A 22072-nucleotide genomic window follows, 5' to 3' on the forward strand; every position below is an offset into this window, starting at 1 on the left:
GCATTGAGACTGTTGCCTTTTCTTTTCTTGTTTTTATTGAACCAGTGCACCTGCACATGTTTCTCTGGGGGCGGTTAATAACGTGATGGTGTTTAAAAAAAATGTAATTTTTTTTAAATGCTGCTAATTGCCAGCTGAGAAACCGCTGTGTGCCCTGTTGACGTGGACATGTCTGGCAGGATGGAGGTCTCACACCCACACAGACAGTGATGAGACTTACACAGGACCAACAAGTGGGATCGAGTAAAGCCAGTTTGATGCAGACACACATCTTGTATGAATGGAGCGAGCTGCAGTGCTGATGTGATGTTGTTTTTTTATATTCTGGAAATTCAAGCGACACAAGTTGCTGAATAAAACAGCACCTCGCCATCGAAGGGTGCAGGCCTGTAGCCTATAATCATGGGGGGAATAACGCACAAGAGGCGCGGATGCAGCAGCGGGTCTCCTGGCAACCTCTGAGGTCTCCATCTGCATACCAATAGCTCCGTATACCTGCATCGGATAAACACCGCGGAGCTGCCGAGAGCACCTCTCCGCTGTCTATGCACATCCCTTCACAGCTCTCTCTATAATGATGCCCCTCTCAAAGGCTCTCGGTACCTACCTGGAAGTCGGACTCATCATAATGCGCTTAATTGTCTCCAATCCGATCAACAGATGATAGCGCGCGGCTTGTCCCCCTGCAGCAGGCTCTGCGGTGGATCATTAATGTCACTCAGTCGGCGGGAACATCTTCCTAACTCCAGCATTAGGTGTCCAGCATAGACGCACCATTTGTTGCTCGGTATATGGGTTACATAGGCTGTCCAAATGTCTCCCGATGGCAAGCGTCATCAACGCAAGGCGGTGTCACATCTCCTCCTCCTCCACCTCTACCTCCTCCCCGTGCAGACAAGACCAAGATTACCCGCAGCTTTGGCCGCGGAAAAAGCACTGCAGCTGATTTAAATTGGTCTTTTTCGTTTATCTATTTATATATATATATGTATATGTATATGCTTTATCGCATATATCCGCAGTCATTCGGTAAACAGAGTCAACAGGGCGCGTGCACGGTGGGTGTGCGGTCGATGTGTGGAAATGTACTGCAGTGTGATATCAAAAAAATGCAGGAAAGATCCAGAAAGAATTGGGTGAAAAGGAAAAAGAGAGTGACAATATGCCAATTATAGCCACTTAGAACCCACAAGAAGAGACTTATTGAAGACATGCCTTCAATGCCTATATATATTCTCAAGTCTTGTTAATTTTTCCAATAGGTCTCTTCTACATAATATATATATATATATATATATATATATATATATATATATATATATATATATATATATATATAGATGGGTTTTCCAGAGATTCTCTATGGGGTTTAGATCTGGACTCCTTCCTCCTCCCAATTTAACTGACTTCTTTACACTTTGGGTTCAGTCTTTCCCCAGTCCGTCGCTGAACATAATGTTTCACATCAGACTCAGCTACATGGTGGGGTGAATGCAAATGTTTATATGAACCTCCTTCATGCAATACCTCCACTGTAATTGTTTCCCAATCAGCCCGCAATGGTCATGCAAGACGATGCCAATATTGAAATAATGAAATGTCCAGCCCAGAGTCCAGATGTAAACCCCATAGAGAATCTCTGGAAATCCCTTGGCAGCAGAGTAACGTCTAAGAAACCCACTACAGTTACCGAACTGTGGAAGAGACGGAAGAAGAACGGACCAAGTTCAAACCAGAGCAGTGTGAGAAACTAGTGATGTCTTTCCTATTCATGTCTGAATCCTATAGCCTTAAGAAAACGTTTCTGCACCTAATAAATTGCTTTCAACACTATGGTTGTCAGCACAATGCGCAATATTTTCAGAAATTATTACTTCCATATTTTATGAAAATAGTTTTACAATAATGTAATGTATGATCTGTTTATACTCAAGCGTCCTTATGGAGTTATCATCAATTATAAATACATAAACACTTTAAGATGATGTAATCTGCTTACAACTACATAATTAAGCTTTCTGAAATATTTATTAAATGTGTAGATGTGTAAATGTGTTATATAAATGTGTTATTAATGCTAAATGGAGGGTCGAACTAAAGCGTAAGACAGTTTATAACCGTATACTGTGAGGAAACTATAGTTTTAAGACCTCTCTTACATGTTTTTTGACATGGAGCATATTGATGGATATCGTTGTCTTTCATTTCAACAAGTATTTCTGACAAAATGGAGCTTTTTGTGTCCGGAGCACCAGGCACTTTATGAATGCTCGGCACACTATTGTGATATTCATCAAACAGAAATGCTGAATGTTTTCAGATTTCACCTTCTGTGCTCGTTTTCTCAGCTTAACATCATTGTATACTAAATATTTTTGACACATAAATTATAGTGACACTACAGTGCCATGTTGTCTGCTGTGTGCTCTGTATAATACGGGTGCTTCAAGGCGCCAGAGGGAATTATGAGTGGTTGGTAACCCCAGGGTTAATCCAACCTACACAGCGGCACCAAATCAACCTTTTCTCTCCCATTCTCTCCAAATTAAAAATCTACTTTATTGCATGTAACTGTGTATTGTGCAGGTGACATGAGCCCTCAGCTGTTTAATGTGGATTGGTGATAATGTCAGTCAATCTGGACCATCTCTGTAGACCATTTCAGTGATATTCCATTGCTAGGCAACAGCCTGGGTCCTTGTGAACTTCCTGTCAGCTGATGTCATTCAGATTCATTAACAGGAAATAAACTGGGACACATTCAGAGTGGTTACAGCTTTGAAACGGTCTGAACAACCACAACAGCACCGGGACGGCCGACATGTTTCAGACAGACTTGTGCAAAACTCCGCTCAGCAACTTAATAAGTCCTTTATTTGCAATGTTCCGTTACCTCATCTTTCCAGTTCCGGATGCAAAAGAAGCAATAATTTCTTAAATAAAGAAAGCAAAAAAAAAAATATTTACAAAATTTCAATACAACTAATAATCAATGGATTATCTAAAGCACCTCTCTGCATCTGGACAACTGCTGTTTCTGTTGGAAAAGGATACACTGCAATTACATCAGCAATTTATCGTTTCTGAAAAATAAAACTGAAAAAGATTTTTTTTTTTTTTTAATTATTATTATTATTATTATATATATACAGAATGCTCCTGAAATGAGTTTCCACTTAAAGTAGAAAAGGCTTTCGGATCATTTCTGTGTTGTTTTCAACTTTATATATTTCCATCAAGTCAATTTTCTGTAGATTTCAAGTTTTAACGGTGATTGGGTCATTAAGTGTCCTCTACGACAGCTCAGGTTTAAGTATAGAAGAGGTAAAGATGAAAAGTCAGTGTGGTTCACTACTGGGGATGGGAGAGGATGGCTTAGAGGAAGCATTAAGACCACCCCCTAGTAGTCAAGGTCAAAAGGTCAACACAAGTCCTCCACATTTCTGTCCCCTGTAAGTTCATGATGGGAAACAAGAAGAGTTAATAGACAACCTTTGCTTTTTAAAAACTCCATCCATCAAGTTAAGATTAGTTCATGTACATTTGTCTTTTGACGTTTCGTCCACTGTATCATTAATAGAAACACACTTCAGTCATGCTGCACACTCCAGAAAGGGACAAAGACATAAGAGCTGAGTTTGGATTGAACACACATTATGGCATGACGATACCCACGTATCAGGGAACCCACTGCACCACACACCCTGCTGTTTATTCTTGCGGATCAGATAGGATGTTAGGCGTTCTAATGATCTAGGACCATAAAAAAGCAGCCTCTTGGTTTGTGTTATTGTGAGAAAAAGAGTTTCGTAGTGATGTGGGATACTTCACACCTCGTTAACAAGCAATCCTGCTGAATCAGTTTTCAAGTTTATTTGATGAGGACACTTGCTGTGACAAGCAGGTGGGGAAATAATGAGGAAGCAAGAGAGGGAGGGAAGAGAGAAATGATTGTTTTGAGTCCATCCCTCAAAGGAAAGAAAAAAAATAATAAAGACTTATCCTCATTGAGGATTGATTTGAGTCTGCCTCTCTGGCAATATTGTCCATGACTCTCTGCAGCCGCCTGCAGAGCCCCCGCCTTGCCAAAGGGGGGCGGCAGCTTTCACTTCAGTCATTTATTCCTTGTCAGACTCCTCCTCGGCCTCGCGGAGCCAGGTGAAGAAGGCGGTGACTGATTTCAAGGCCACACCTTTGCCTGTTTGCTCTGCAGGGTCTTTGCTAGTTTCCCATTTGTAGAAGGCCTCCTCTTTAATAACGTCCTCGTCGTACAAGGCGTCGAAGAACATCCGCAGCAGGTCTGCAGAGACAGAACACAGAAGTCAATATTGAGCTGACATAGAAATAACAGTTTGCTGCAGAGGAGAAAAACAGCCCTGCAGTAAACATGAGCTCATACTGTTTAGTTTGGTGACAATATTACTAGATCAGTTTAAGGCTGTCGTTTATCCTGTTTTTATCAGCATCATGCAATTTAGACTGTTCCCTCGCCATGTTACATTAACTTAGAATTGAGAAATGGACTTGCAGTTGGCAATTACAAAAGAGTACTTGAGGGCTTCTGTATGGTGAGGTTTTTGTTATTTTGTCCACCTCTGTATGTTTAGCATTACTGCTGGCACTCTCCAGGTAGAATAATACTCACTCGCTGGCTGCTCCATGTGCACCATCAGAGCCTGGAGGGCGTAGAGGGCCTGCAGCTCCTTCTGCTCATCAGAGAGGAACCTCTGCAGCAGACTGGCCCTCTGGCTGATCTGCCGGGCATCCACCCTGTACGGGTTGTCACCTGAAACAAGGAGAGACAAATTCATAAATTGTGATAAAACTTCTTGTTTGTCATGGAAAAATGTTTACTTTACAGGCTCGCATTATCAATCACATATTGTGAGTTGCGAATTGGGAATTAATCATCACTGAACATCGATAATTCAGTGATGCTGGAGAATTTTCAATAAGGAGAATTCACGTTGCCGCTGTGAGATGAAAAGACCAACTGTGGCAACTAACTATTGGATCATTTTAGCCAAAAAAAGACAGCCCTTACTTCTACACGCTGCATTAGTCACACTTACATATGATGGCAGACTGACACACTGACATCATCAATGCTCGTACAAACTGGTTGGAAGCGGTTTGCTCGTCGTCCAAGTTAGCCTGAAAAAGAAATGGGGAAAAATTACTCATGTAGATTTTTCTATTGAATTTGAAAAAAACAAAAACACATGGGATGATAAAAGTCTGATGTAAAACATGAGCGACATCACTAGTACATTTCACACACCTCAGCCCAGTCTCTGATGCGCTGGTTGTTGGCCTTGTCCTGGAGGAGGCGGTCCAGCTGTTTGCTGAGCTCCTCTCCAGTGAGGACCTTCTTCTCATCGACATCCTTTGACTCCACCTCCTCTCCTGTGGTGAACTCCACTTTCTAAATAATGTTACAAAGAAAATAAATTGAAGACATTATTAAGTGATCAACTGGTTTTAAATTTGTGTGTGTGTGTGTGTGTGTGTGTGTGTGTGTGTGTGTGTGTGTGTGTGTGTGTGTGTGTGTGTGTGTGTGTGTGTGTGTGTGTGTGTGTGTGTGTGTGTGTGTGTGTAAACGACCAAAACACAACTGCAACTCGAGCCTTCTCTGTATGAGAGCTTGAAATCTCCATTTACAGCCCCTTTCACACATTAAATTATCAAATTGCCTGGTGGTGCTGTATGTGAGAACGCGAAAAAGTAAAAAGTCAGCCTGAGCGGACATCAGTTTATCCTCGTTCAAAGAGTTTAATCTCCGAGAGAGCCCGTATGTGAATACAGCTGTTTATTCTCAGTTGTGTTCATGGAGAGCGAACGGACGTGTCGATTATGCTTGTATAATGCTGCGGCCAACAGCGGAAGAGAATAAACCTCCAAAGATGAAGACGAAGGGTGATTTACACAAAGCTGGCAACAAAAATGTCAAACTGGAGAGACAGTGAGACTCTGGAAGTTCTGTCAGTAAGGGCGACTGAAAAATGATCAGAGTTTCAAGGAACCAAAATTAAGAACGAGCTCCATCGGCGTGGTGTTACTGCACCCATGTCCTCCCCTCCTGTCGTTCTACCCAGGCACCAGTTGTTTTGAGTCGTTTGTGTTGTGTTGTAGTGTTGCAGCCTACAGACCTTATCAGTGACAAACTTGTTGACGTCTTCATCCTCGGGCAAGAAATTGCTCCAATTCAGTCCGCCCTCTGTCCACATGGCCCCGACCTTCTTTGGGGTCTGATGGTGGGAAAAAAACAATTTGCTCCACTGAGTCAAAACTGTCAAACTGCAAGTATTAGGATGTTTTTGTGTACAACAGGATGGAATGAAACAGATGTTAAAGGGATTCTGTAGGACGTACCATTTCTTTGCAGAGCAACTTCAGGATCTGTACCAGCAGCACACCCGCCTGCCCCAGAGGCACGAGAGGCTTGGAGATCTCCCTGAAGACGCAACACACATACACTGAATTATGCTTTCCACTTTCTTTGAACTAAATTTTTATTCAGCTGTTTGATTTATTACCATAATTAGTAAAAACCAGTAAAAAGTTGTACTTGAGGCAAAAAGTAAGCTTCGAGTTGACTGTTGTGAAAAGAAAAGTGAAGAAAGGGGAATGATAGACGTGAGAGTATCGACAGACACCTCTGTAATATTTGCTGAAAAATGTGTCTGACTCAGGTTTGATGTTTTTGAGCAGCATGTGGAAAATCTGTCTTATCACAACACATGCTTAAGGCCAAAGCACTGAAAATGTTGCCATCTCTCACTGACTTAAAAAAACAAATGAAAAAGAATCATACTTGTTCAATCTAGAGGATCCAATGCTAAAGTTTCAATTGATTTCTGACCGATCTCCATCTACAGGAACTGAGCTTCCTTAGACTTAGTTGATTTCATTATTTTTGCTGACTTCCAGCGTTGTAGCTCACCTGAAGAGCTGTCCCATAGGGATGCCTCCCTCATGGAGCATGGGGGTAATGAGTTCAGCCAGGTACAGCCAGATGTGAGGTATATCTATGGCTGTGTCTTCCGCAGCCTCCAGGGTCTCTTCTAGACTACGGTCAGAAAAAGCACACGGCACTCAATCTCACTTTCAACGTATAAGTTACATTTCAGTCAGCCAAGAGCAAATAAGGATGCACAAGGTGAAAAAAGAGTGCAATGTTTTTTTCCTGTTAAAGCTCACCCTTTGTAGTACTGTTCTGTGGGCAATATCTCTGCCTTGACAAGTTGTTGCAGCAACAGGCCCATGTGTTCTCTAGCAATGGTGCTGCGCTCAAGCGTTGATTCCACACTGTTCCGCACAAACACGTAGAGCAGTGAGGCACTCTTGAGTTCTGTCACACACTGCAATGCCTCCTACAGCAGCAACAGAAAATGCACAGGACGCTGGCCATCAGAGTGGTTTCATATTCCCAGTATTTGCTGGTTAAGCCTGATAATAACCATACTTTTAAGTAAAATGTGTTGCCTGCAAGTTTGCATGGTGTCATTTTGGTACCTTCAAGTCATTAATGTGAAGGTATTCTTCAATGATGGCGTTCGACTTCTTCTCCAACTCCTCTTCACTCAAGGCAGGTTTTGGAAGAGAGGGAGGAGGAGTTTGGGTGCTCTCACGCTTCACTGCAGAAAAAAAAAAAGTGACAATAAGAGTTTAATATCATTCCAGGTTTTCCTCCGGGACATCTTTCAACCATAATATCAATTTCAAATTTTCCCTTTTGCTTTGTAAGTTTTTCACCTGGGAGATCTTTGCTTGGGGCTCTGTCCCGGCTTCCTCTGTCTTTGCTTCCACGGTCCCTGCTTCCTCTGTCTATGCTTCCGCGGTCCCTGCTTCCTCTGTCTATGCTTCCGCGGTCCCTGCTTCCTCTGTCTATGCTTCCGCGGTCCCTGCTTCCTCTGTCTATGCTTCCGCGGTCCCTGCTTCCTCTGTCTATGCTTCCGCGGTCCCTGCTTCCGCGGTCCGTGCTTCCTCTGTCTTTGCTTCCACGGTCCCTGCTTCCGCGGTCCCTGCTTCCTCTGTCTTTGCTTCCACGGTCCCTGCTTCCGCGGTCCCTATTATCGGTCATGCTGGCAACGCGGCGCACAGGTTCAGTCGCAGCCCTGAGGTCTCCAGTTCTCCCGCCCCGCTCCTGTGACTCTCTGCTGAAGCTTCTCTTGGTGATTTGGTTCCGGTTGCTCCTGTCGTCACGACCTTCCCGTCCCTCGTTGCGATCGAATCGGTCAAACCGATCCCTATCACCCCTGTCTCTGTCGCCACCACGCTCACGGCTGGAGCTTGACCTGATGGTTGTAAGCGACACAGAAATACATTTATAACCATGTTGTGCCATTAAAAAAAAGGAGAGGACAATAGGAGCAAAGCACAGGGACAAAACATTTCACTTGAGAAAATATCTGCAGCTGCTGAATACCTCTGAGGTGCTCTGCGATCAGAGTCTGATGAAGACGACACCGATCCAGACTGTTGCAGGGCTGAGAAGCGGTTGAGAGTGCTGGTAGCTGGACGACCAGAATCTGGCTCTCCGCTTGCAGGTTTTGCTCCAGTTCCTCCACTGCTGCCTTTGCCCCAGCTACCCCACATGCCTTTTCCCCCTGGAGCCAACAGTTGATTGTTGAAATCCAGAGAACCAGGCTGAAGGGAAACACAAAAGATACATTAACAAAACAAGTTACATACATTTATCCCAAAGTATCAGGTTCAACTGGAGAGTTTCATTCGGAAAGGCTTGTGGCTCAACAGAATAAGGCCCTGATAAGACAGTTTTACTCGCTCCTGGTTAGGCTAAGGATTGGTGTTTCGGTGGTTGCCTCGCAAGAATAAGAACAGATGCAACTGCAAAATGACATGTTTGATCAGAGCGGTGACAAAATAGTGCACCATGTGTTCTCAGGGTCTTGGTGTGCAAGACTTGGGCGAATAATCATGGGGGACCCAAAAAACATTTCATGACTCAAAACACTGTGACTATAATGACAAGTGTCAAGGCCTTGAGTGAAACAGAATGAAAACAGAGACCAAGATTCTAGACAGATGTAGTGTAAACTTCTTTGTTTGACTTGGACTTTACCTTTGTGATCTTGCTAAGGCGGGTGGTGTCGATGGGTCTGTTCTTGGAGATGGGCACCGTGTTCCATCCCTCGTCCTGAGGCTGGCTATTCCGGCCACCTCCTTGATTGTGAGAGCCTCTGCCCCCCATGTTGCCTCCCATCCTGCCACCGCTGCCTCCTCCGCTTTCTTTCTTGGACAGAAGCTGCTGCTGAACTTTGATCTGTTCCCTGTGTTCCTCCAACTCAGCCTCCTTGTGGATTTGGTCGATTGTTTTAGGACCCTGGTCTCCTCTACGAGGCACCCAGTTGCTCTGTAGATCAGAGATGGGAGACAGTTATAAACTGTTTGTAACGGCTCCAGCAACTGCCAATATCTCGTTATTGATGGATTCATAATTACCGTTCTGAGATCCAAGACATCTTGTAGCATGAAACGGATTCTAGATGAGGTTTTTCTCTCTTTGATGATCTTGTCCATCTGGTTGAAATACTGATCCATACGAGGCTAACAGGGGGGACACAGGAAAAAGTGAGTCATGACTACAAAATGTCAACCTCAGTATAGATGAATTAGTGAGACAGATTTAGAGAATTATCTCTTCAGTTCCTCAAGCTCATCATTAATAATCAGCGGCCTAGTGAATGATTGAGTTCATGCATTACTTACCTTAGCCTTCTCAAAGTCCAGGTCTTTGCCGATTGTGGAGAGCAGCCTGCAGAGACACTCAAGAGACTCTTCATCATGATTCTTCAGTAGTTTCACTACGCAGTCGTGCATGATGGCCTCTGTCAGCATCTTCAGCTTGAAGAGCTCGCCAATGAACTTTATGTTACCCAGTGAACGACGGCGGGCCTGGTCTTTGGAGTCCTGCAGCTCCACCTTTAAGCGCTCACGCTCCTCTCCCTGAAAGCAGATACAAGTACGAGTTTGCGCTTAGTGGTAGGATAATATCATCAGTTTAGTCTAAATAAACAAAGACTGTGGTGGCTGTGATAGTGATGGTACAAGATCACATTTCCTACCTCTTCTGAAGCATCTATTTCTTTTTGCTTTTTCTCAAAGATTATATCATCATCCTGGTCCTTCTCAAACTCTTTCTGGCAGCGGTTAAGCAGCAGTTTGCGGAAGTTCACACTTTGTCCTGGCTTGTCTGAGGTGGGGACTCTCAACTGGAGGAGGAAAACATTGGATATAATTACGTTTTTGAATATGCATCTCTCTCAGATAATTATATGGCTTAAACACTTGATTAAAAAATGTTTAACAGAAAATGAAGAGTGATTAAAGTGTGCTTCATCAATTCAATCATGGACATTTAGTGGCTCAGACACATGACCCAAAACAGAAGATAGTGGAGCAAATAATAACATCCAGACAAAAATCACACGACTTACCCCCATAAGGCAGCGGCACATGTTGGCGTAGGCCACAGAGAAGTTGGGCTCTGAGATGGCCTTCTCAAAGATGAGGTCAATGGCTCCCTTCAGCCTCTCCTCTGTGTCTATCTTCAGATCTGTCACTTGTTTCATCAGCTCCTGAAACTTCTGAGGGGTCAGCTTGTTGAGGATACTTCGCAGACGCTTGAACACCTCTTGAGTCTTGGCCTGTTCGGGATCGTCGTCTTGGACTTCCTCACTGCCGCGGCCTCGTGTGGACTTCTTCACTCCGGGCTTCCAGGCCTTCTCCGCCTTGTTGAGCTGCACGTCGTCGCTGAGGGACATGCTGCTGATGATTTTCCTGGGCTCTTTCCTCTGACCCTGCTGGGAGCGACGTGGTCCAGGTGGCTAAAAAGGAAGGGGATGGGATGCATATTTAGAAAAGTTAGAAAACTAAATTCAACAAAACAAATGCATGGAAGTGTGATTACCACCATAATCAAACTTCCTTTCATAAGACATCTCCCCAGAAAGTGAAGAGATAAATTAACTCACTGGGCCTCGGGGTCCTCCCACTGATCTGCTCCCAAGATTCCCCAAATAAGAGGGAGTAAAATCAGGACCAACATTCATCATTCGAGCAGGGTCAGCAGGCCGCATTGGAGTCTTGTTTGCCTGAAGTCAAAGAAAAAGCAAAAATGACCTTAGTGTCAATACAAAAATATAAAACACTGACAAGATGGATGTCAAGTTTCCTCAATATCTATCATAATCACAATATATATTAAATTAATTGTGCTAGTGAGGTCAAAAGTAATATACTAAAAAAAAAAATAAAAAAAAACCTATTACAACTAAAATATCCACTTATTTGTCCTTACTGCCACACATGAATGACATTATTATTTCAATCCACAGAAAAATTATGTAAAACATTCCCTACCTTGTCCAGTACTACATCACTGATGATGGGCAAGCCATCGGGTTTGTGCATACTGGCGCTGATAAACTGGAAGCCCAGGAGGAACTCTCTGTCGTACCGCTTTTTGTCTTCTGGGTCTAAAGGCTTCCATTGTTCTGAGGGATGTATTAGAAATATTACATATAAAAACAGCAGCTGTTACAGTTCAACTGCATGCAGAAAACTTTCATGGTGTAGTTTCGAGAATCTTAGTCACAAACTACCTTCTTTGTACTGGTATTTCTGCTCAGTTGGCTCAGTTGTGGCTTTAGGTTCTGCATTCTGCTTGTCCTCTTTCTCCTCCCAGGTCTCATCTACAACCTCAGCAGGGGGTTCAGGCGGCGTAACAGGGACAGGGTCGGCCTGAGTGGACGAGGGTTCAGGAGCAGGCTTGGCTTCTTGCTCCTGGGGCAGAAAAACAAACAAGAAGAAACAAATAAGCATTAAGATAACCCAGTTACTCGTCAGAGAATGTACTGTTTTAAAAGTAAATATCCTCCAAAATATTAATGATACAGCTGAAACCCATGAGACACTTAAACACCATGACCTTGTGTTAATTTCAATCTTCTATGTTGTCATCTGGACTGATACACACCTCTGTGAAGGCATCCAGGAGGTCTCCAATGGCCTCCTTCTTGTTTAACTCCTTCATGTTCTTCCTCTTCTTTGGCACAGACGTTGCAGCTTCAAGAAAAGAACACAGTGTTGACATTAAAATCTAGTATGACACATGACGATCATAAATGCGAACCGTTATCAACTCTGTCCCACCTTGCATAGTAAATTCCTCTGTAGGGCCACTAACGGAGACAGGAGGGGCATCCTCACTTTTCTCCTTCCTCTCTTCCTCTTTCATTTCCTCTTCCTCCTCCTCCTTCTTCTCCTCCTTCTTCTCCTCCTCCTTCTCCTCCTCCTTCTCCTCCTCCTTCTCCTCCTCCTTCTTCTCCTCCTTCTTCTCCTCCTTCTTCTCCTCCTTCTTCTCCTCCTCCTCCTCCTCCCCCTTCTCCTTCTCCTCCTCCTGAGCAGGCATTACCGTTTTAGCCACAGGTGTGGATTCCTGAGATTGAGAAGCATCAGGTTTGTCGAGGGATGTAGTGTCTGAAAATGCCACTTCTTCGGATAGTTCCTCAGCGTCCTGAGGGAGGCCGTTGGAGAGAAGAGGCTCTGCAGCTTCAGCCGGTGTGGGTTCAGGTTCAGGTTCAGGGGCAGAACTCGGGGCAACGTTCTGGGTCTGTGGAGTAGCAGGTTCCTGTGCAGTGGGTGGAGCTAGAAAAACTTCAGTTTCTGTCTTTGTAGCGGTTTCTTCTATTGCCTCGTTATCAGGGGTTATTGTTGCAGCAACCTCAACTGCAGGCTCCAACTTAGCGCTGGCCACCTGCTCCTCTTTTTCCAATTTCTGCACTTCCTCGGTTATCTTTTCCTCCTTTTCTGCTACCTTCTCAGCTGGAGTTGGGGGAGGCTGTGTCTCTTCCATTTTGACAGGCGCCTCTTGTGCTGCTAATGATGCAGAAGGGCCAACAGGAGCATCCACTGTGTCACCAACTTTAGTATCAACTTTAATTTCTGCTTCAGCAGGAGTAGAAGTAGATGCTACTGCAGGGAGGGAAGAGGGAGACTGCAGGTCCTTTATCAATGGGGATGGCACCTCAACAGCAGCTGCAGGGGCTACAGATTGTATTGATAACTCAGCAGGCGGTGTCATCTGGTTGTCCGTTTCCTCTTTGGCCTCCACCACAGGCTCTGTATTTGCTGTGGTAGGAGGTGGTGGAGTTTCAGCGCTAGCGGGGAGTTCAGTGTTTTCTTCTGGGTGGTGAAACAAACGGAATAACAATCAGGAAACGTGTAATACAGCCATGTTGCATTTTTTTATGTACACCAAAACTGAGAAAATGTACTCACCTCTTCTAGTCACTGTAGTAGCAGGCTGTGTAACTTCACCGTTGGTCTGTGCAGGACTTACATCTGCTGTCAAGGCCTACAGTCACAAAACAGTATGAAGTGTTTTTAAAGATTTAATGATTAAGATGTCATTTTATAAACTACATGCAATCAATGCAATCTATCACAGGAGCCCTACAATACAATCTTTATGAAACCATTTTTACTTTTAGTTCAGACATTTTGATTAAGCTCTGATCATTTATAAGAGTTTAGTGGGTCCTGTGTATTCTACTGTAAGTGTTTCGTAGGTCTTGACGAACTGAGCTGGTAACGCAATGTACTGATGAAAATAAGTAACAAGACACTTGAAAATATAAGGACGGCTGAAAACATTTAGTGCATATTTGTGTGTATCTGCATTGGCTTTGTATCGCTTGTTCTTTAAAGCCCTATGCTGGATTTGAGCAGTGCTGATAACATGTTATCACAGAGATGTGGAAACATGCAATCACCTCTATGAAAATAAATTGGGAGCTGGTGAGTAAAGAATTTTCTAAGCTGCACTTTGTTTTCTCAGAAAATGTGTCCTTTGTTCATAAAGACCAACCGAATTTCATTTAATGATCTGCTCGAGCGATATTTTAATTAATCAGTTATGTCATATGTAATTAAATAATAAGACATTAAATGGCAAATAATAGTTTTTTTATTTCAATTTAAGACTAACGACTAACTGTGTAGAAAAAATGAAAGTCAGAATTGCATTTTTTTAAACAACTTGAGTTTAAGATAGAACAGTCTGTGATTTACTTAATTTTCACACATACAGTACTTTAAGTCAGTACATAACAACTGACATCAATTTAAATTTCTAAAATAAGAAAATCTTGCCTTTATCCCAGAATGACAAACACGAGTCATTATTTGTTTTCAAAAAAAGAATCCTCTTTAAACATGAACACAGCCATGTTTGCTTCAGATCAGAGTTTAAATGAGTCCATAAAGCTGGTCTTCACAAAATGCCTCTTACCTGTGGGGGAGTAGGTGTGGTGGTGGACCTTCCACCCGACATGATCTCCTCTGTGATATCCCGCCCGCCTTGGTTGGGATCTCGTATTCTTATCTATAAGCAGACGAGGTAAATATTGGTAAGGTTTCCACAAAACATGTATGCAACATTAAAATACAGACAGGGTGTAATGATGCTGTCACTACTGCTCTATAGCCACCACCCATCATGATAAATACTATTGTTATTTTCAGTTAAAAGGGAAAGTTCGACATTGAATAGACAATACACTTTCTGCCATTCAAAATTTTTTTTTGACCTCAGACAAGAGGCGCGCTGCCCTTTTGTTGTGACACACTACCGGTTTGCGTTCCCTCTTTGGCGGCCCTTGTGGCTGTGCCGGTGGTTGCTGAGGAGGCGGGGCTTGTTGCTGTTGCTGGGCGGGGTTGATCATGACCTGTGCTGGCTGGACAGATGGAGGGTACTGCGGCTGAGCTGGATAGTATGCTCCTGCTGTAACAGTAAAATCAAACAAAATAAAACAGAATGAAAATAGAACAATACTCAAGCCAAAGACGCAATAACGATCCATCCAGGAGTCACAGGATTCTTTCCCTGTAGTAATGACCCAAGATTTTTTATTTGACATGATTTTTGTGAAAACCTGCCAGGCCGTTTGTGGGTTTTCACATTTTGATCTTAATAGAAAAACATTTTGCAGTTACAGAGTGGAGAGTCCTGTAGAAACACAAAAGCAAGATACCACGCTATGAGACTATAGAAGGTGTGTGTGTCAAGGTCAAAGCAAAGTATGAATTTGTACAGATTATATACGCATAGGCTAACCTGCAGGCTAATTTATATGTTGTGCCATTGAGTGACGTTGCTGCTATACTGCAGTGGCAGAGTTGAACTGAACAAATGACACGACAGGTGTTACAGGTAGCCTGTGTGAATGTCAATCATGAAGTTATTCAATCTAAAAGAAACATCCAGACTGAAGGTTGGAGAGAAACGGCGTGTTTACGTGCTATGTAGTAAATGAACACAGCAAACATCACTTGCTAGCTTCTGATTATAAATAAAAATGATTTATTTCATGGGAATCACATGAAATTCCTAATTTAATAAAAATCTGCAGCGTGGAATTTCAGCCCAGCTAGCAAGAAATCCGCAGGTCGACTTTTCAGCTCGCCATAAGAACGATAAGTCTATTAATTGATTAGTTATCAACTATTCAATTCATCGCCAACTATTTTGCTGATGATTATTCAATTCGAGTAATTTAAGGAAAAACAAAGTCAGAATTCTCTGATTCCAGCTTCATAAGTGTGAATATTTTCCGGTTTATTTGCTCCTCTATGACAAATGGAATATGTTTGAGTTTGGGACAAAAGACATTTGAAGAAGTCATCTGGCTTTGGGAAATGCTGATTTTTCACCATTTTATGAGATTTTATAACCGATACATTTTATTTGAAGATTCTTTTTTGCCAGTTTTTCAAGCCTTTTATTAGATAGGACAGACAGGAAATGGGGTGAGAGAGAAACGGGGAGACCTGCAGCAAAGGGCCGCAGGTCGGAGTCGATCCTGCGGCCTCGAGGACCTTCTGCCTCTTTACTTGGGGAGACTGCTCTAACCACCGAGACACCAGCCGCCCCCTAACCGATAATTTTAAAAATCAACAGACAGATTGACGATGAATATCATTAATACTATCAGCCCTATATTTATTAAAGATATTCATAGTAGAATGAATGTTTTTATGCATGTGACATTCTCTCAGTAACCCATTTGTATATAAAAGTAAACGTGTTAGGAATAAAAACAACACATAGGAGACAGGAAGTGCCACAGAGAACTTTTTGCCACTAAAGCCCACTGACCAACACACAAGCACACGCACTACTCACCAGGGTAGCGCTGGGAGGTGAGAGGAGCACCGTGGAGAGAGAGACGGCCGTTCTCTCGCCCGCTCCCTCTCCCCCCACCACCCCGCCTCTCCCTCGCAGCAAGAGAGGGCTCTGAACCAACGCAGCAAACGAGAGGAAGGGAGTGAGGGACGGGAGAGGGAGGAAAGAAGGAGAGAGGGCAGGAAGAGACAGATGCAGAATGAGTTAATGAGAGGATCCAGAGGAAGCAGGGTGTTAAAAAGGTCCCATGAAATGAACGTCTCTAATGTATTCTTACCTTGTGTTCCTGGCTGCATCTTATTCTTATATTGCATATCTTTAAATCTGTTTTAAGTTCTGAATAATTTCACACTTGGGGCAGTGTATGTAGCAATAAAATGGGAGGTTTTAGTTTTACACACCCAAAGCCTCAAAAATATTTAGAACAACATTTGTTCTTCAGCAGCTGAGTATTTGCAGCAGTAACACAAGTCACACAAGAAGTGTGTTTGGGGTGGTATTTAAAAAAAAAATGAAATACAAAGATGTCAAAAGTGCAGTGGTTGTGGCAATACTCATGTTTGCCTTTCATTTTGGAGTCTTTGTCCTGGATACATTTGAGCTCTCGTTAGTACTCAAATTAGATCCCTCTTAACATTAAATCTCACCCCAAAAGCATGTTGATATGGACATGCATCCAGCAAAAGAAAAAGACAAAATTTCGTCTTAAAGCCATTTCATGGAACCTGTAAGGCAGTGTCAGGTGAGACTGCAGATAGAAAGAACACAGGCCAAAGCACTATCAAGCCAGACAACATGCAACTGGCAGTTCACCACATACAACAGTGTTTTGACCCAGAAAGACATTTAACGCACCAACCATCCAAGCAAAACCATGACACACCCAGCGATACATTAGCGGCAAAGAGGTGTGCCAATAAATATGGACTAAAACTACTTCAAATTGAAATGTACTTCATTTGGGCTTCTGGTGTTCAGGATGTGTGCCCTTTTAACTGATATTCCTCCATGTTTATAGTTGTGCTTGGTTGAGGTTGGTCTTGATCAAAAGCCTCACCATAAGCAGGGTACTCAGCAGGGCTAGTTCCCGGATAAAAACCTGCTGTACCGCTGGTCACTGGATACTGCTGAGTAGGAGGCATATATGGGGTCCGGTACTGCATAGACAAAATAAAGAGTCAGAGACAACAAGACAATAGATAGAAAAATTACAATCTGATGCAAAATGACCCGTTTCATGTCATCCGGGGAACCTCCACTGAACACTGTTCATCAGAGCTGGTTTACAATGTGCAAATATCCCTTTAAGTTGGGAGAGTGTCAGGCCAATCTCTGCAATCTATACAGAAACAATCTATTAGCCCAAAAAAGATGAGAACCTTTAATTTTCTTTAGAAGATAAATAACACATGTCTTTCAGTTAAACGCTCATGCACTCTCTTGTCAGGCTCTTCAATATTTCAGTCTTTTTGAGCGTCTCATTGTGACATTCTGTGACACTCGTAATTCTTGGCAGCTTGACAGATGATTTTATCCCCAATCTGTTTCTTTAGAAAATGCTTTCAACTCATTTTTACTTGTCAAAAATGTAATTTCTCTTTGGCAGCAAAACAAGCTCCGTGATCTGTCAGAAACTCCAGTAGGTTAAAGTGGCTTTCCTAAACAATTTAGTTTACACACACATTGCAGGAGCAGGTACAATGGTTGGCATCTATACTTGTTAACACGTAAAAGTATTAGACCTTGACTCCAACTTTTTCAAATATAATTGAGAAACATTGTCTTGTCATGTGGGCAGGTTGCTGGGTAGACTGTGTCCTTTCAACAAATGGATGAGTACTAATATGAACCAAACCTGTCCAGGGGGGATGAAGTAGCCCTGGGGGGAGCCAGCAAAAGACAGCTGCTGCTGTGAAATCATCATCATCTGGGAGCTGGGTGGGTAGACGTGAGCCGGTCCGACAGGTCGTGGGCCACTACTTGTCTGTACCCTTGGAGCACTAGTGGCCATGGCTGGTCGGTTCTGATAGTAATTCTAGACAAGAGAGGAGGGAGAACGAAGGCAGAGGATGAAGAGTGCATCACAGAACAAGCAAACCTGGTGCGCGCTTTTAGCATTTTAACTACGTGTGTGTCCAGTCATACACAGCCTTAACCTGAGCTGGAAGCACTCACGGAAACTGCCAATGTGTACAGCGCGCTCATTTCTTGGGTTACACGGAGCCTAAACTCTACAGAATGTCATGCCTCCCTGCTACACTGAGGTTAGCACAAGTTAAGAGGGGGGAGAGGGACGAAGAGAAAAGCTGTTACCTGTAATGCTCTGTATCCACCCTTCAGCCGCGCAACAAATGAGCAGAGAGCAAGAGAGGGAGTGAGATTAAGGTGAAAATGAGGACAAGAGACAATGTGGAAGGTAGAGATTATGAGAGCTGAAAATATCTATTAGCAATGAACAGTAAGCTCAAACAACAACATGCAATCTTGTACAAGTCTGTATAGAAGTAAGATCCTGCGGGTCCCAGTTTTGAGTGGTTAAAGAATCACTTTACGGGCTGCAGGCGCATGCAAGCAGTGAAGCAATGCTAGAATGCTGCAGGTACTAAAATCAGTTCACTTTAATATCAAACTGTTATGTGCAGGAGGAATAATGAATAAATAAGGCCTGGGTGAACACTGCTATTAAAACAATGTGACCCTGCAACAACTTTAAAAATGGCACAATTTCCTAGAGAGAATTATGCATTTCTAGAATAAGATCTAGAACTCAATGTAACTGGACATTCGGAAAAGTTATCTTTTCTAATAAACACTTCAGCGTTCTCATCTAATTCTCCAGCATGTGGAACTGAAAGCATGCATTACTATAAGCTGACAGTGGGGATGTAAGGAAAAGTGAGGGGTGTTAGTACCTGTTGGTGTAAAGTACGGGGGCCTGCAGCAAACTGGGAGGACAGCAGAAGAGAGGAAAGAAGTCAAGGTTGACATTCAAGGAGAAATGTGGCAAATAGGCCAAAACACACATACAGATTAAGCCAAAGCCTTGTAGCAGAAGAAGCTGCGTCTGAAGTCTTTGTGGAAGAGTAGGAAAGGGAGGGTTCCCATACAAGGCAAAAACATTGAATACTAGACACTGAATGCAAAAACCTGAGCAGAAAACATGCTGTGAACAATACCTGTCTTGGCTGTGGTGCAGAGTTCATTTGTGGAGGTGGAGGGGTGGCAAAAACAAGAGACGGGGGCTGTCCAGGACCATAGGCGGCCTTTAGAGTAGAGAATGGAGTAAAAACAGATGTTACCAAACTTAAATCTATCAAAACAACTTAGATTCTACAATGTAAGTTGCTCTCACCTGTGTCAATCCAGGGGATGGGGCAGGGTTTGGGACAGAAGCGGGTCCCGTTATAGGCTGCGGTGGTTTGTTCATTTCACGTTCTTTTGTGGTTCTGCATTAGGGTGGCCTTGTGTTGCCAGCCTTGCTGTGGAAAAGAGGAGCAATAATAAAAAAGAAGAATGAAACATTACTCAAAGGCATAGAGATGAAACTTGATTGGAGTTCAAACTTGATCTCTATTTATAAATGCAGTCATACAGGTTAGATATCACTCAACACTATGAAGACATGAACCTTTAGTGCGGCACCATCTAATCCAGCATTGAGGGTGTGGTCCGTGGTTTCGCCTATGATAACACCACCACCAACTCCCACAATGTTGTTCACTTGCATATTGCATGGCTCATTTGTGCAGTTTCATGAGCAATTAGTGTTAACATCATCTGCTGATTCCTTGCTCAAATCAGACAGAAATGGACTTGAGTTTTAACCTCCACTTAAAACATCCTGTTGTTTGAGCAGAAAAAAAGGGTCATGGGGGTCATCAAATTATTAAAAATAAAAAAAATAAAAGTGGCATTGACTGTAAAAACAAACAAAAAAACACATTCCTGAATGAGCATGACTTAGCCAAACAACAAAAGAGCAAATAGCTCATGGGGATAACTCCTAAATAGTGAAGATGTACTTCTAATTCATACCAGACTGTCACAAAATCTCTTGGACCGCTCTTGGTTTGAGTGAATTTAAGAAAATGGATACCTCAGGTCAAAGTTCATTTACTGTGTTAACAGTGGTTTCAATGCCCCCTTGGTTGTGCTATAGCTACATGTGCAAATAATCCACACAAAGTCGATATCCCTTTCAAAACGGACGATCGAATAAATTAGTGTATTGCAGGCACTAGTAATAGCTAAGACATGCTGGAATTAATAAAAAAATCTGATGAATACTACAAGCAGACGTGTCATCCACCTGCTGACAAGGAACTATCGTTAGCTGCTAGCTCATGCCATGCTTCTTTTAGACAGGACATCAATGTAAAGCTGCCATATGGTTCTGTCAGCAGAGATGGCTGTTAGCAGTCTTATGAACAGCCATTAAAATGTGACAGGCAGTGAGGCAAAATATCCCCATTGTGTCTTAGATAAGTTACAGGATGAAATTACTTTTTTACTGGCCTGCTAACAAGGCAGAACCAGGTTAAATCGTTAGCCGGCTAACGTTACGTGTCCCACACTATCATAGACATGTTGCTTAGTTACGCTACGTGGCTGAACATTGAGTCCACACTTATAACCTTAAAATTACAAGCTCAGTTTGATAGTTTTACTGTGCTGATGACAATATATTGACTAATCGAAATTGGTGAATAGCAAACAAGCCGGTGGTCCCAACAGCGATAATAATGTTGCAACACCTGACAGCGGTTACATTGAAGCTAATGTTGGTTAGCGGTTTAGCCCAGCCCCGTATTTAATTACAGGCCCAGCGAGCGAATATAAAACCATCACTCTGACATTAAACTTGAGACCATTTTATGGTAACAAGACAGGTTTCATCTGGGTTAGCTCTAAAGACACAGTACAATCTGTTATTAAACCGTCATATAGTAACTAAACGTTATTTGAGCTAACTAGCCGTTAACCCCACGAGACCTTCGATGATAACGGTCACCAACTGAAGATTAGCCACGAGCGTGAGCTGTCAGTTCAGCTAACGTTAGATAAATACACAACTCTTACGAAAGCCTCAGGTTCAAAGCACCTACCTTATAGCTAACGTCAAAACATGCACGTTAGTGTGGTTTTATCTGTTATAGTATTATCTCCCCCAGTGTGAGGACTGACAGCCGGCAGGGCCTGTTCAACCAGCTAACATTAGCAACATTAGCCTGTGTGCCTTTGACAAAAATGAAGCCGAGCTCGAGCGTTACTTCAAGCTACCGTTGGTAGGTTTTTATTCTTACCAGGAATCAATAGTGAATATGTTGTACAGATGGGAACTCTGCCCAGTCTTCTGTTAATGAACGTAGTGGTGTTGTAGTTGTCCTTTTAGTTACTCCAAAAGAAAAAGTGATGCCCTTCTTGGCTACTGACTTTAGCGAGCTAACGTTAGCTAGCAGACCGGCAGATGGAGTGAGTGCTGCTACTGTCACCGCGGTTTAAATCCCCGGGCGTGCAAAAGTGACAGTGCTCAAAATCAAATAATATAGTACTTTAGGAGTACTATTGACAACTCCGATGGCCCCGAAAAAAGCCTCTGGACCGGAGGTCCATGATCAAGGCGTCGATGGTGACGGATTGCCGGTTAGGTATGTACACAACTGTCGCATCAGGAGGCTCACTGCGAGGCCATAATGCGATGTTTCTGCTCTGTGGAGCCGGTGCGCCTCCGAGTCGCATGGGCAACTTCCGGGAAAATTAAATTTTGATGCCGCTTCCTTGGTCACGTGATACAGGAGCTTAACCTTACCTCCACAATATTGCTATATCCAAAGTAACTCACAATTATATCAACAGCCTTTA

At 43.0% G+C, this 22072-nt stretch overlaps 1 protein-coding gene across 4 annotated transcripts; it reads right to left on the reverse strand.

The window, feature by feature from the left end:
- Positions 1 to 2880: 2880 nt before the first annotated feature.
- On the reverse strand, positions 2881 to 21923 carry eif4g1a (eukaryotic translation initiation factor 4 gamma, 1a). 4 transcript variants are annotated; one of them, XM_083928696.1, is made up of 30 exons: positions 21514 to 21923; positions 19563 to 19689; positions 19387 to 19473; positions 19123 to 19155; positions 18066 to 18245; positions 17268 to 17367; positions 14658 to 14809; positions 14318 to 14410; positions 13306 to 13381; positions 12178 to 13209; positions 12002 to 12090; positions 11628 to 11808; positions 11386 to 11519; positions 10998 to 11117; positions 10461 to 10850; positions 10089 to 10235; positions 9733 to 9969; positions 9466 to 9570; positions 9086 to 9376; positions 8429 to 8649; positions 7756 to 8297; positions 7516 to 7637; positions 7201 to 7373; positions 6944 to 7069; positions 6373 to 6454; positions 6150 to 6248; positions 5282 to 5425; positions 5073 to 5154; positions 4646 to 4786; positions 2881 to 4300 (listed from the first exon to the last, which is right to left on the reverse strand). In XM_083928696.1, exons 2-30 carry the CDS (start codon positions 19635 to 19637, stop codon positions 4119 to 4121), a joined length of 5436 nt encoding a protein of 1811 aa, XP_083784822.1. In that variant the 5' UTR covers positions 19638 to 19689; positions 21514 to 21923; the 3' UTR covers positions 2881 to 4118. The 4 variants fall into 4 exon arrangements, with proteins under 4 accessions (XP_083784822.1, XP_083784820.1, XP_083784823.1 ...); XM_083928694.1 differs by having other exon boundaries at positions 14616 to 14809; XM_083928697.1 differs by lacking the exon at positions 19123 to 19155.
- Positions 21924 to 22072: the final 149 nt, after the last annotated feature.

Source organism: Echiichthys vipera, assembly GCF_963691815.1.
Source record: "Echiichthys vipera genome assembly, chromosome: 15".
Taxonomy (NCBI): Eukaryota; Metazoa; Chordata; class Actinopteri; order Perciformes; family Trachinidae; genus Echiichthys; species Echiichthys vipera.